Source organism: Chiloscyllium plagiosum, chromosome 35, assembly GCF_004010195.1.
Source record: "Chiloscyllium plagiosum isolate BGI_BamShark_2017 chromosome 35, ASM401019v2, whole genome shotgun sequence".
In the NCBI taxonomy this organism is placed as follows: domain Eukaryota; kingdom Metazoa; phylum Chordata; class Chondrichthyes; order Orectolobiformes; family Hemiscylliidae; genus Chiloscyllium; species Chiloscyllium plagiosum.
The window spans coordinates 1,631,721-1,645,537 of record NC_057744.1 but is presented as its reverse complement, the minus strand read 5'-3'; the positions used below and the strand labels follow the sequence as shown (position 1 = coordinate 1,645,537).

The 13,817-nt window shown below is 43.1% G+C and overlaps 1 protein-coding gene across 1 annotated transcript in view; it reads left to right on the top strand.

The window, feature by feature from the left end:
• The first annotated feature begins 10,021 nt into the window (after positions 1-10,021).
• LOC122540537 (glutenin, high molecular weight subunit DX5-like) overlaps positions 10,022-13,817 on the top strand; it is an 81,434-nt gene continuing 77,638 nt past the window's right edge. Inside the window, exon 1 of the mRNA XM_043676401.1 lies at positions 10,022-10,150. Coding sequence (XP_043532336.1) covers positions 10,022-10,150 — 129 coding nt within the window. The remainder of the gene's footprint in view (positions 10,151-13,817) is intronic.

Here is a 13,817-nt window from a genome sequence, read left to right as displayed (position 1 = left end):
GCTGAGAGGTGGCAAATGGAGTTCAATGCAGCTAAATGTGAGGTGATACACTTTGGGAAGAATAACAGGAAGGCAGAGTACTGGGTCAATGGAAAGTTTCTTGGTAGTGAAGCTTCACCCGGAGGCCCACTGAAGATGTTACCTAGTAGGGTGACGATGCACCTGGAAATGAACCTTCCAGCTCAGTGAGCAAACCTACATCCAGATTCTTGGTAGTATGGATGTGCAGAGGGATCTTGGAGTCCATGTACATGGATCCCTGAAAGTTGCCACCCAGGATGATAGTGCTGTTAAGAAGGTATACGGTGTGTTAGGTTTCATTCGTAGAGGGATTGAATTCTGGAGCCGTCATGTCATGCTGCAGCTATACAAAATGCTGGTGCGGCCACACTTGGAATATTGTGTACAGTTCTGGTCACTCCATTACAGGAAGCATATGGAAGCATTGGAAAAGGTGCAGAGGAGATTTACCAGGATGTTGCCTGGTCTGGAGGGAAGGTCTTATGAGGAAAGGCTGAGAGACTTGGGTCTGTTCTCATTGGAGAGAAGAATAAGAGGGGATTTAATAGAGACATACAAGATGATCAGAGGATTAGATAAGATGGACAGTGAGAGCTTTTTTCCTAGGATGATGACGTCAGCTTGTACAAGGAGACATAGGTACAGATTAAGGGTGGATAGATTTAAGACAGATGTCAGAGGCAGGTTCTTTACTCAGAGAGTGGTAAGGGCGTGGAATGTCCTGCCTACCAATGTAATTAATTCAGCCACATTAGGGAGATTTAAACAATCCCTGGATAAGCACATGGATGATGATGGGATAGTGTAGGGCTTAGATTAGTTCACAGGTTGGTGCAAGGGCCTGTTCTGCACTGTATTATTCTATGTTCTATGTTCTAAAAAAGGAAGGTGCTGTTCCCTCATCTTCTGTGCCCAAACCTATACTAAGGTGAACAAAGGACTCATTAGCTCACCAAGTTAGCAAATACGAAATGGCGTTGCAAGTGACCCTCATGTCCTCAGCTGTCAAGTAAAGTAGTTTCTTGATGTATAGGCAGAACCTCCTGTAGACCAATATGGGAAGTTAAATAAGCAAATAGCTCATGGAATAGGATACCTAAAAGTTAAGATAAACCTTATAGCTCATTTCCCTGACTGATTGACTCAATGAAGTTGTTTCCCTGCACAGCCCAGAAAAATGGCTAACTTCGAGAAAGGAGACCTATTGAAATCATAAAACTTAAAGGGAATTTGTGACTTAAGAAAAAAATACATTTTCGATTTTTTTTAATCCTCTGTGTATAAATGATAATGAAATTCTGATTATTTTGGAGCTCTCTGCTTCAATAATTCAGAGACAGTGATGATTTAATGTCGCTCAGTAATTACCTTTCATGCTGATAGTAATTGAAGTTTTAATAGAAATGAAATACCAGACGTAAAATTAATCCTTACCAGGTCGAATTCAGGTCAATCACTTTGCCAATGTTTGATCATATGACCAGTTAATAGCTTGTTACATCAAACCACAGGGACACTCATTTCTTTGAAAACTGGGACATGCTTTCTCTTTTCCTAAAGAGGTGACAAAGTAAAGATTTGCAATGTTTGGAGCTGCAGTGTGAGTATCTGCTGGCCACAAGATTAATATACATGAAGCCTCTCATGCATCATAAGATTTGAAATTGAGACCAACGTATTGTTGAAATAAGGCAAAATAGTCTTGTTACAACTTTATAAAACATTGGCAAGGCTACAAATGGAATACAGTGTGCAGTATGGAACACCACACTATTGGAGGGACGTGATTGCACTGAAGAGGGTGCAGAGGAGATTCACCAGGATGTTGCCTGGGATGAAAGGTCTCAGTGATGAGGAGAGACTGGATAGACTAGTTCTGAGGAAGGGTCAGTCGACCTGAAACATTAACTCTGGTTTCTCTCCACAGATGTAGCCAGACCTGCTGAGCCTTTCCAGCGATTTCTATTTTTGTCTCTAGATAGACTGTGTTTGTTTTCTTGGAGCAGAGGAGGCTGAGGGAGAGTCTGATTGAGGAATACAGTTTCATGAGAGGAATAAACAGCATAGATCATGAGAATCTTTTCCCCATGGCAGTGGTGTTTAAGACCAGAGAGCATGTGCCTAAACTGAGGACCAAGTGGTTTGGAGGGGATAGGAGAAGAATATTTTTCACCCAGAGAGTGGTAGAAATATGGAAGGTGCTGACTGAGAGGGTGGTGGGGGCAGGTATTTTCGCAACATTGTCGAAACATCGGGATAAGCACTTAAAATGCCGGGGCATAGGCTGTGGACTGAGAAGAGGTAAATGGGATTAGTGTAGTTTGGTCAGCATAGTCATGGTGGGCCAAAGGGCCTGTTTCTATGCTGTATGACTCCCTATGACTTTAACACTAGCCCGAAGCACTACTCACCAGGTGAGAAGATTAAAGCTTTCACAGGGTATTAACCTTGTGTTAGGTTTGAAAAACTTAAACCTTACTATCTTCATGCCTTAAGATTTTCTGATTTTAATTTTATTTCTCACCAAGTTTTGAGCTTCAGTTTGAGCAGCAGGAAGGATGAGATATTTCGCCTGGATAGATCCATAATAAAACAAAGTCGAGTCGAAGCGCTGACAACAATGTCTCCCTCCTCGATGTGCTCAATATGTTCTTCACTCGTTTTGAACAGAAAGTCAGAGACATGATGTCACCGGTCTGACAGACCTGGGGTACACCTGGACCCACAGTCACCACCGCAGATGCCAGATTGGCCTTTATGAGGGTAACCAATGACTGGCCCAGATGTGGTCCTTGGGCTGTGCACTCAGATCCTGGTGGGAATATTCACTGACACCTTTAACCTCTCCTTACTTTGCTGTGAGGTTCCCACCTGCTTCAAGAAGACCACTATCTTCCCAGTGCTGAGGAAAAAACAGGCAGCATGCCTTAATGACTATCGGCCAGTGGTTCTGACCTCCATCGTTATGGAATGCTTCGAGAGGTCAGCCATGGCTCACATCGACTCCAGCCTCTCAGATTGCCGTGATCCATTACAATTCACCCACCATCACAATAGGTCCAAGACACATACCATCTCCTTGGCCCTACACTCATCCCTGGAACATCTGAATACCAAGGATCCCTACGTCAGACTCCTATTTACTTATTTTAAAAATGTATTAATTTGTGGGTGTGGGCATCACTGGCTGGGCCAGCATTTATTGCCCGTCCCTAGTTGTCCCTTGAGAAGGTGGCAGTGAAATGCCTTCTTGAACCGTGATGTGGAGGTGCTGGTGTTGGACTGGGGTGGACAAGGTCTAAGATCACACAACACTGGGTTAGAGTCTAACAGGTTTATTTGAAACCACAAACTTTCAGAGTCTCACTTTTGATTCAGTCCTTCAGAGTACCCTACAAACTCTCACCTGAAGAAAGAGCGAGGTCTGAAAGCTTGCAGTTACAATTAAACCTGTTGGACTATAACCTAGCTTCTTGAACCACTGCAGTCCACCTGCTGTGGGTTGATCCACAATGCCATTTGTGAGGATTTTGTTCCAGTGACAGTGAAGGTACCAGCAATATATTTCCAAATTCAGGATGCTGAGTGGCTAAGAGGAGAACCTGAAGGTAGGTGGTGTTCCCATGTATCTGCTGCCCTTATCCTTCGAGATGGACATTGGTTTGGAAGGTGTCTGAGGATCTTTGGTGAATTTCTGTTGTGTATCCTGTAGATAGTACACACTGCTGCTACTGAGCATCAGTGAGGGAGGGAGTGGATGTTTGTGGATATGGTGTTAGTCTAGGGGGCTTTGTCCTGGATGGTGTCAAGCTTCTCGAGTGTTGTTGGAGCTGCACTCATCCAGACAAGTGGGGAACATTCCATCACACACCTGACTTGTGCCTTATAGATGGTGGACAGGCTTTGGGGTGTCAGGAGGTGGGTTACTTGGTACAGAATTCCCTGCATCTGATCTGCTCTTGTAGTCACTGTATTTATGTGGTGACTTCAGTTGAGTTTCTGGTCAATGGTAACCCCAGGATGTTGTTTGTGGGGATGGTACACTATTGAATGCCAATGTGGGGGGTTAGATGTCTCTTATTAGTGATGACCATAGCTTGGCATTTGTATGGCGCAAATGTTACTTGCCACTTGTCAGCCCAAGCCTGGATATTACCCAGATCTTGTTGATTTTGAACACGGACTGCTACAGTATCAGAGTCATCGTAAATGGTGCTGAACACTGTGCAATCTCCGGTGAATATCCCCACTTTTGACCTTATGATGGAGGGAAGGTCATTGGTGAAACAGCTGAGATGGTAGAGCCTAGGACACTACCCTGAGGAACTCCTGAGAGACATCCTGGAGCTGAGAGACTGACCTCCAACAACCACAACCATCTTCCTATGTGCCAGGTATGACTCTAACCAGCGGAGAGTTTGCCCTTTGATTCCCATTGAACCCAGTTTGCTCGGGCTCCTTAATGCCACACTCAGTGGAATGCAGCCTTGATGTCAAGGGCTGTCACTCTCCCCTCCCCTCTGGAATTCAGCTCTTCCGTCCATGTCTCATAAAAGGCTGTAATGAAGTCAGGAGCTGAATGGCCCTGGCAAACCCAAACTGGGTACTGAATTTATTGACTTTAGCTCCGTCTTCAACACCATAATTCCAACTAAACTCATCCCCAAACTCTGAGATCTAGACCCCTGGTTCTCCTTCTGCAACTGGATCCTCAACTTCCTGACTCACAGACCACGATCAGTGAGAATAGGCAACAATACTCCTCCTCAATAATCCTCAACACTGGTGCCCCACAAGTCCATGGGTTCAGCCCCTTGCTATATTTCTTATACACTCTCAACCGTGTGGCCAAATTCAGCTCTAACTCCATTTACAAATTTGCTAATGACATTACTGTAGTGGGTCGGATCTCAAACAACATCGAGACAGAGTACAGGAAAGAGATGGATAGCTTAGTAGCATGGTGTAAAGACAACAATCTCTCCCTCAATGTCAGCAAAATGAAGGATCTGGTCATTGACTTCAGGTAGTGGAGTGGAGGACATGTTCCTATCTGTATCAATGGTGCTGAGTGGAGGTTGTTGAGAGCTTCAAGTTCCTGGGCGTGATGATCACCAACAATCTGTCCTGGTCCACCCACTTTAATGCAATGATCAAGAAAGCAGAACAACGTCACTACTTCCTCAGGAGGATAAGGAAATACAGCCTGTCCACAATGGTTCTTACCATTTTTCTTGATGCACCACAGAAAGCATCCTATCTGGAGGCATCACAGCTTGGTATGGCAACTGCTCCATCCAAGACAACAAGAAACTACAGAGAGTTGTGAACACAGTCCAGTCCATCACCAAAACCAGTCCTCCATCCACTGACACCATCTATACTTCCCCATTGTCCCAGGAAAGCAGCAAACATTATCAAAGACCCCTCCCACCCCGGTTATTCTTTCTTCTACTCTATTCCTTCAGCAGAAGATACAAGAGTTTGAAAACATGTACCAACAGATTCAAGAGCAGCTTCTTCACCACTATTATCAGTCTTATGAACGGACATCTCACATATTAGATTAGATTCCCTACAGTATGGAAACAGGCCCTTTGGCCCAACAACTCCACCCTGACCCTCTGAAGAGTAACCTACCAGACCCATTTCCCTACCCTATATTTACCCATGACTAATGCACCTAACACTACGGGCAATTTAGCATGGCCAATTCACCTGTCCTGCACATCTTTGGACTGTGGGAGGAAACCGGAGCACCCGAAGGAAACCCACGCAGACACAGGGAGAATGTGCAAACTCCACATAGTTACCGGAGGCTGGGAATCAAACCCGGGTCCCTGGCGCTGTGAGCCACCGTGCATAGATCCACAGATTCCCCACTCTCTGGCTGAAGAAGTTTCTCCTTATCTCCATCCTAAAAGGTCTTCCCTTTACTCTAAGGTTGTGCCCTTGGGTCCTAGTCTCTCCTACCAATGGAAACATCTTCCCAACAGCTACTCTGTCCAGGCCATTCAGTATCCTGTAAGTTTCAGTTAGATGCCCCCTCATCCTCTAAACTCCATCAAGTATTGACCCAGAGTCCCCAAACATTCCTCCTATGTTAAGCTCTTCATTCCTGGAACCATTCTTGTGAATCTCCTCTGATCATGCTCCAAGGTCAGTCCATCCTTCCTCAGATATAGGGCCCAAAACTGCTCACAATACTCCAAATGTGGTCTAACCAGAAGTTTATAGAGCCTCAGAAATACATTCAAGTGGTTGGCACAATGGTTAGCACTGCTGCTTTCACAGTGCCAGAGACCCAGGTTCAATTCCCACCTCAGGCAACTGTCTGTGTGGAGTTTGCACATTCTCCCTGTGTCTGCGTGGGTTTCCTCTGGGTGCTCTGGTTTCCTCCCACAGTCCAAAGATGTACAGGGCAGGTAAATTGGCCATGCTAAATTGCCCGTAGTGTTAGGTGAAGGGGTAAATGTAGGGGAATGGGTCTGGGTGGATTGCTCTTCGGAGGGTCGGTGTGGACTTGTTGGGCCGAAGGGCCTGTTTCCACACTGTAGGGAATCTAATCTAGTCTAATAAATGCCATCATTGCTTTTGCTTTCCTAACTACTGACTCAACCTGCAAGTTTACCTTGAGAGTATCTTGTTCTAGAACTCCCAAGTCTCTTTGCACTTCAGATTTCTGAACTTTCTTCCCATTTAGAAAGTAGTCCATGCCTCTATTCTTCCAACCAAAGTACATGATACCATTCATGGTTTCATTCTCGTAAATCTCCTTTGCACTCTCTCCAGGGCTTTAACATTCTTCCATAAATAAGGTGCCCAAAACTGAACACAACATGGTCTGACCAATGATTTGTAGCAGAATAATATTGTTCAGGAGAAATAATTTGGAATTATGGATTTAGTTCAATTGTTGTGGGCATGATAGTCAAAGTATTGAACAAGTAGACATTACTGCTGTCTATTATAGACATAAAACAGTTACCAAAAGCATAGCTTACAGATCTTAACTGAACAGCCTTCTCACTGATATGTTCTTTGCTCAGGCAAATTTATCTCATGGTTGGGTTAGCTTCTATCATCTAATTTCTTCTCTCTCCCCTGGTTATGTCCCATTGCAGCAAAGAGTTATGCAGCTGCTTTGGAGGTAAAAAGCAATTTTTAAAAAAATCTACAAATGCTGGGAATCTTAAATAAAATCAGAAATGACTGGAAACAGAACAGGTCAACCAACATCTGTGAAGACAAAACGCAGGATGACATTTTAGATTAATCCTTTTGTTCAAAGCTAAGACTAAAACACAAGAAATATTTTCATTGAATCAGAAAGAGTAACAGAAGAACAAGATATACGAACATTCAGTAAAATTTATCAATTGAATGTTTAAAAAAAAAGCAGGAGGTATCTGCTGTAACAGATGATTTCAGTCAGACACTGGAAAGCAGTATTAAAAAAAAACTGCCTTGTAGCCACATGGAGAACAGAGACTGGATAGAAACTGAGTTTCAAATACAATTTTGTCAGAATTTTACTTCAATCTTTTTGTTATAAAGGTACATCCACTGCTCCCCTCAATTTAGTACACGCTCAACCTTCATTGGCAACTTATTTCTCCCAAAAATATATCTTATTCATAAAATTGATAGAAATACATTTCAACTTGAGAATTACAATATTCACAAGAAGATTCAACTTGTCCCTGCTCAGGATGTTACACTCGATACAGTTGCAATAATGTTTGCAAATTACATTCTGTGTCAGGCATACAGAGCAACGGTGAAAACATTTCAAATCGGAAATGACAGAAAGTGCAATAGATATGAATTTCTCTATACACTAAGTTTCACTCTGAGTTGATTCAGTATGTTCTCAATGCTCTGGATTTACAATGTATATTCTCTGTAAGGCACACAGCTCAAGTCATTTTGCAGATTCCAGCTACCTCAGTGTAAACAGTTGAAAAGCTTTAGACTGCCATCTCTCCTCATTGCGCCTCTTTGACAGTGACCTGATCTTTAGTGTCTCACTCAGCACATTGACATGGACCGATATCCCCAACACACAATTCGGTGACTGGAAGACCAGTAGGTTCCAAGCAGACCTCTCACTGAGCTGTAGGCCTCCAGGTGCAGTTGATGCTGTTCCTGGGATATGACTCTGTACAGCAAAGATTCAACAAATCTCTTTTGCAAGAGACGATGCCATTCTACCCTTCACCATAGCCATCATAAGGGTAACTTGTGGCGGATCATAGAGTTGGAGAATTTTTATAACACGGAGTTAGGCTGTTCTGTCCACGCTGGTCATCAAACATCTATCTACCCCAATGCCATTTCCCAGCACTTGGCCAGTGCCCTTGTATCCTGTAGCATTTCAAGTGATCATCTAAATAGTTCTTAAATGTCTCGTGGATTCCTGCCCCCACTATCCTTTTAGGCAGTGAGTTCCCGATACCTACAACCCTCTGAGTAGAAACGCTTTTCCTGAAATCCCCTCTAAACCTTGCTTTAAGTCTGTGCTCCCTGTTTATTGACCCCTCTACTGAGAGGAACAGTTTCTCCCTGTCTATCATGTCTTTATTTCTCGTAACTTTGTACACCTCAATAAGGTCCCCACTCAGCCTTCTCTGCTTTAAGGCAATTAACCCCATCCTCTTTTAATACCAGAATCACTCCAGCTCAGGCAACATCCTGCTGAATCTCTGCACCCTCTCCAGTGGTGATCAGAGCTCCATACAGTACTCCAACTGAGACCAAACTATTGTTATGTACAGCTCCAACATAACCACCTCACCCTTGTATTCAATGCCTTGACTAATAAAGGCAAGTATCCCATATGTTTTGTTAACCATGTTACCTATCTGTCCTGCTGCCTTTAAGGATCTGTGCATTCGCACCAAGATGTCTCTGATCCTCTCTACTTCTGAGGGTCCTGCCATTCAATGTGTATTCCCTTGCTTTCTTAATCCTCCTAACATTCATTACCTCACATTTGTCAACATGAAGTTCTGTTTGGCACTGCTCATCACTAAACCAATCTGTCTAAATCGTCCTGGAGTCTAATGTTTTCTTCCTTGCTATTTCCTCCACCACCGATTTTTGAATTATCTATTAACTTACTAATATATAGATGTTGGCTATGTTGGCCATGTTGGCTATGGTGGGTTTGTTGGCCACGTTGGCTATGTTGGCCATGTTGGCTATGTTGGCCATTTCTGCTATATTGGCTATGTTGGCCATTTCGGCTATATTGGTTATGTTGGCCATGTTGGCTATATTGGCCATGTTGGCTATATTGGCTACGTTGACCATGTTGGCCATCTCGGCTATGTTGGCCATGTTGGTTATGTTGGCCATGTTGGCTATATTGGCCATGTTGATTATGTTGGTTATGTTGGCCATGTTGGCTATATTATTATGTTGGTTATGTTGGCCATGTTGGCTATATTGGCCATGTTGATTATGTTGGTTATGTTGGCTATGTTGGTGATGCTTTGAGAAGCTGACAGAAACGTTTCAAGAATCTTCCCTGTTTTGCTTTGTTCAACAGCAAAGAAACATTAAAATTCAAACCAGCTTACCACAACCAGCTTACCATAACCAGCTTATCACAAACATCTTACCACAAACCAGCTTACCACAACTGGCCTACCATAACCAGCTTACTATAACCAGCTTATCACAACCAGCTTATCACAACCGGCCTACCATAACTAGTTTACCATAACCAGCTTATCACAACCAGCTTACCATAACCAGCTTATCACAAACATCTTACCACAAACCAGCTTACCATAACCAGCCTATCACAACCAGCTTACCACAACCAACTTATCACAACCAGCCTACCATAACCAGCTTATCACAACCAGCTTACCATAAACTAGCTTACCACAAAACAGCACCATACCACAATGTGCAAAGAACCACCTGAGCAGTGGAGGCTCCCCCCCCACCAACACGAACCTGTTTATATCAGCACTGATCCCATTGAAAAATGGAGCAGGTCCGAGGGGCCGAATGGCCTACTCCTACACGTTCTACAAGTAACAGGCTAAATTCTTTAATCACGTTAAAGCCTTTACGGATTGAAGAAAAGCACATTATAGCAGAACTGACGGTACAGGTATATGAAACTCATTATGGCATACCCCATTAGTCTGCATTCGAATCAGGCAGACCGTACTGAGCAGACCTCAACTGGTTCACATTCAGGTTACATTATACGGTCTGTGTTTATGCAATAACCTTCAGGCCTCAAAATGCAGGGGTCCAGCACTTGATGTACAGCAGCACCAGAGATGCTGGAATTGTATTGTCAACTCTATAACTAATAGGTTCACTTGACCTTTGCTTCAAACCCCTTTGTTATTTTACACCTCGAATTCTTTTGCAGTTTTGAAATATCTGCTTCAAGAAACTAGGAAGGACAGAAATACCTACCATTACAAGATATGTTGTGTTATGTTACTGGAATGGAGTCCAAGATAACATCATAAATATAATTGATGTTTTTGAGCAAGTGCTGTAAATGTTTAGTGCTTCTCCTTCTTAACTGGCTGCATGCACAATGCTATAGATTTAAATCACACGTGCTGAATGGAGTTGCTGGTGGTGTTCCAGATCCTGAACTGAGCATTGGCATGTTCCAACAATTATACAAAAGGTTCAAGATTCCTACGTGAAGTGTTTGGTGATTTTACAAACCAGTTCTTTACAAACAGGTTTACAATTCCTTTGCAACAGAGGATAAGAAATGTCCCATCCCTTGTGACAGTTGGAACAAACTGAATTAATCATATTCTTTGTTTAAAACAAGGGAAAGGGGAGGCAGAAAATAGAATAAAGGGTGAAAATGTGAGGAACTGCACAGGCAGGGACATAATAACAACAGGTAGAAAATTTAAAGCTTGCAAAAAACACAATATAAATGCAAGTTCTTTCTTCCTTGTTCTTCCCCATGAACGCAAATAAAGACAAATCAGGGCAGAATGTACTCACTTCATGGTAAGGTTCAGCAACACTTCAGGGAGTGTTGCTGAACAAAGAGACCTTAGAGTGCAGACCTTGGAGACCTTGGTTGTACTGGACATTGGTTAGGCCACTTTTGGAATATTGCATTCAGTTCTGGTCTCCTTGCTATAGGAAAGATGTTGTGAAACCTGAAAGGGCTTAGAAAAGATTTACAAGGATGTTGCCAGGGTTGGAGGATTTGAGCTATAGGGAGAGGTTGAATAGACTGGGGATGTTTTCCCTGGAGTGTCGGAGGCTGAGGGGTGACCTTATAGAGGTTTATAAAATCATGAGGGGAATGGATAGGGTAAATAGACAAAATCTTTTCCCCAGAGTGGGGGAGTCCAAAATTGGACAGCATAGGTTTAGGGTGAGAGGGGAAAGATATAAAAGGGACCTAGGGGCAACTTTTTCATGTAGAGGGTGGTGCGGATATGGAATGAGCTGCCAGAGGAAGTGGTGGAGGCTGGTACAATTGCAACATTTAAGATGCATCTGGATGGATATATGAATCAGAAGGGTTTGGAGGGATATGAGCCGGGTGCTGTCATGTGGGACTAGTTTAATTTAGGATATCTGGTTGGCATGGACGAGTTGGACCGAAGGATCTGTTTGTATGCTCTATGACTCTATAACTTCTATAATAGGAAATGTACCTTTACTGCACCATATATATAACCATACAATAGTGCAGCAAATGCTAGTGACAAAGAAACCCCAAATTGCATGTTATAATTTTACATAAAGACTGAAAGTTCTGCAGAAACTCAGCAGAATCTGGTAGCATCGATGGAGAAAAATAAGAGTTCATGTTTTAAATCCATTACGATTCTTCTTCATCTGAACTTTCTGCTTGTATTTCAGATCTCCAGCATCTGCAACGTTTCAGTTTCATTGTAACAATGAACATGCCCCTTGCGTGTTCCTTCTATTTTACCGAGGCCAAACTGAGATTAGCCCAATTATAAATCACAAATTGGTTCACTGCACCCATATAATTAATATGAAATCGGTATTTCCAGTGAATTTTGAGTCTCTTAGAAATGCAAACATAAAAATCCAAAACATGTCACTCGATCCCATCAAAGGACTGCATGCACAATTCTGATTAGGAATTCCTCTGAAATTAAATTGAATGGAAACCTTTCGCTCTGTAAGAAACCAGAAAATGTTGCAAGTATTCAGCAAGTAATCCAGTATCTGTGGGGGAGTGAAACATGTTTAATATTTCAGGTGAAGGACATACCACCAGAACTCTCAGTTCTTCATTGAAATCTGCAGATGTCTGAATGCCTTTTCATAGGTAGGCAGGAAGTCAAGGTCACCGCTCCCTCAGCTCACAGCCTCATTCCTGATGAAGGGCTTTTGCCCGAAATGTCGACTCTCCTGCTCCTTGGATGCTGCCTGAGCTGCTGTGCTTTTCCAGCACCACACTCTTGATTCTGATCTCCAACATCTGCAGTCTTCACAATCTCCAAGGAAGCTAAGGTGACCTCTGACCCTTTCCCATCTCTCAGTTCTTACTGAGTGGCCAGTTATTGCCCTTCTAGATCAGGTCTCCACACCTAACCTCGACTAAGCTCAAATGAATGAAGCTATTCCAAAATACTACGTGTGAATGCTGGTAACAACTTGTAAAAACTCTGTTTAAGGTATCGTGGGTGTGATAAGTCATGAAACTGATGATCTTCAATTACTGTGATGTAATATTTATGTTCACTCCAATAAGATTGGAGTAAGATATAGCACTGAAGAAACAATGAATTTTTCTTACAGTTCCTGGTACTGAGACAAGGTGTAACAATCACAGGCCATTCTAATCTGGATTCAAGCTAGACAATCCCGGAGTATTGTAGTACACTTCCCTCAGCATGTCATGCTGCTAGGGGACTCAGTAAGGTGGAGACCGAGACCTCTGTGCCATCAGGTGCCATTCTATGGTATGATAATGATATCAGTGAGCATTAAATCTGAGATAGATAATTCTTTTGTTCAGCAAAGATATTAAGGGATGTGCGCCAAAGGCAAGGATATGGACTTATGTCACAAATCAGCCATGATCTCATTGAATCAAGGGGCTTAATGACCTCCGCCTATTCCTACGTTTTATACCCCGTTAAAAAAACAGCTGTTGTGAGACATTACAAAACATACCATTTTCTCCAATCAAAAGAAAGTTCAAATAAATAGATATTATTGAACATAGACACATGAAGTCAATTCAATAATTATACAAACATATGCCAATAGAGTTAAGAAAATCAATAATTCCAACTTTGGTATAAGGTTTTGAAGGGATGACAACTCATCATAATATAGGCAGAAGTGGGTACTGCAGATGCTGGAAACCAGAGTTTAGATCAGATTGGTGCTGGAAAAGCTCAGCAGGTCAGGCAGCATCCAAGGAGCAGGAAAATCAATGTTTCGGGCAAAAGCCCTTCATCAGGAATAGGTGATGTCCACTGATTTCCTCATTTCCCCTCTCCCCACCCTATTTCAGTTCCATCCTTCCAGCTCAGCACTGTCCCCATGACCTATCCTACCTGCCAATCTCCCTTCCCATCTATCTACTCCACCCTCCCCTCTGACCTATCACCTCCATCCCCACCCCCATTCACCTATTGTACTTTTTGCTACTTTCTCCTCAGCTTCCCCCCCACCGACCCCCCCCCCCCCCCTCTCCACCCTGGAGGCTCCCTGCCTCTATTCCTGAGGAAGGGTTTTTGCCCGAAACATCGATTTTCCTGCTCCTCGGATGCTGCCTGACCTGCTGTGCTTTT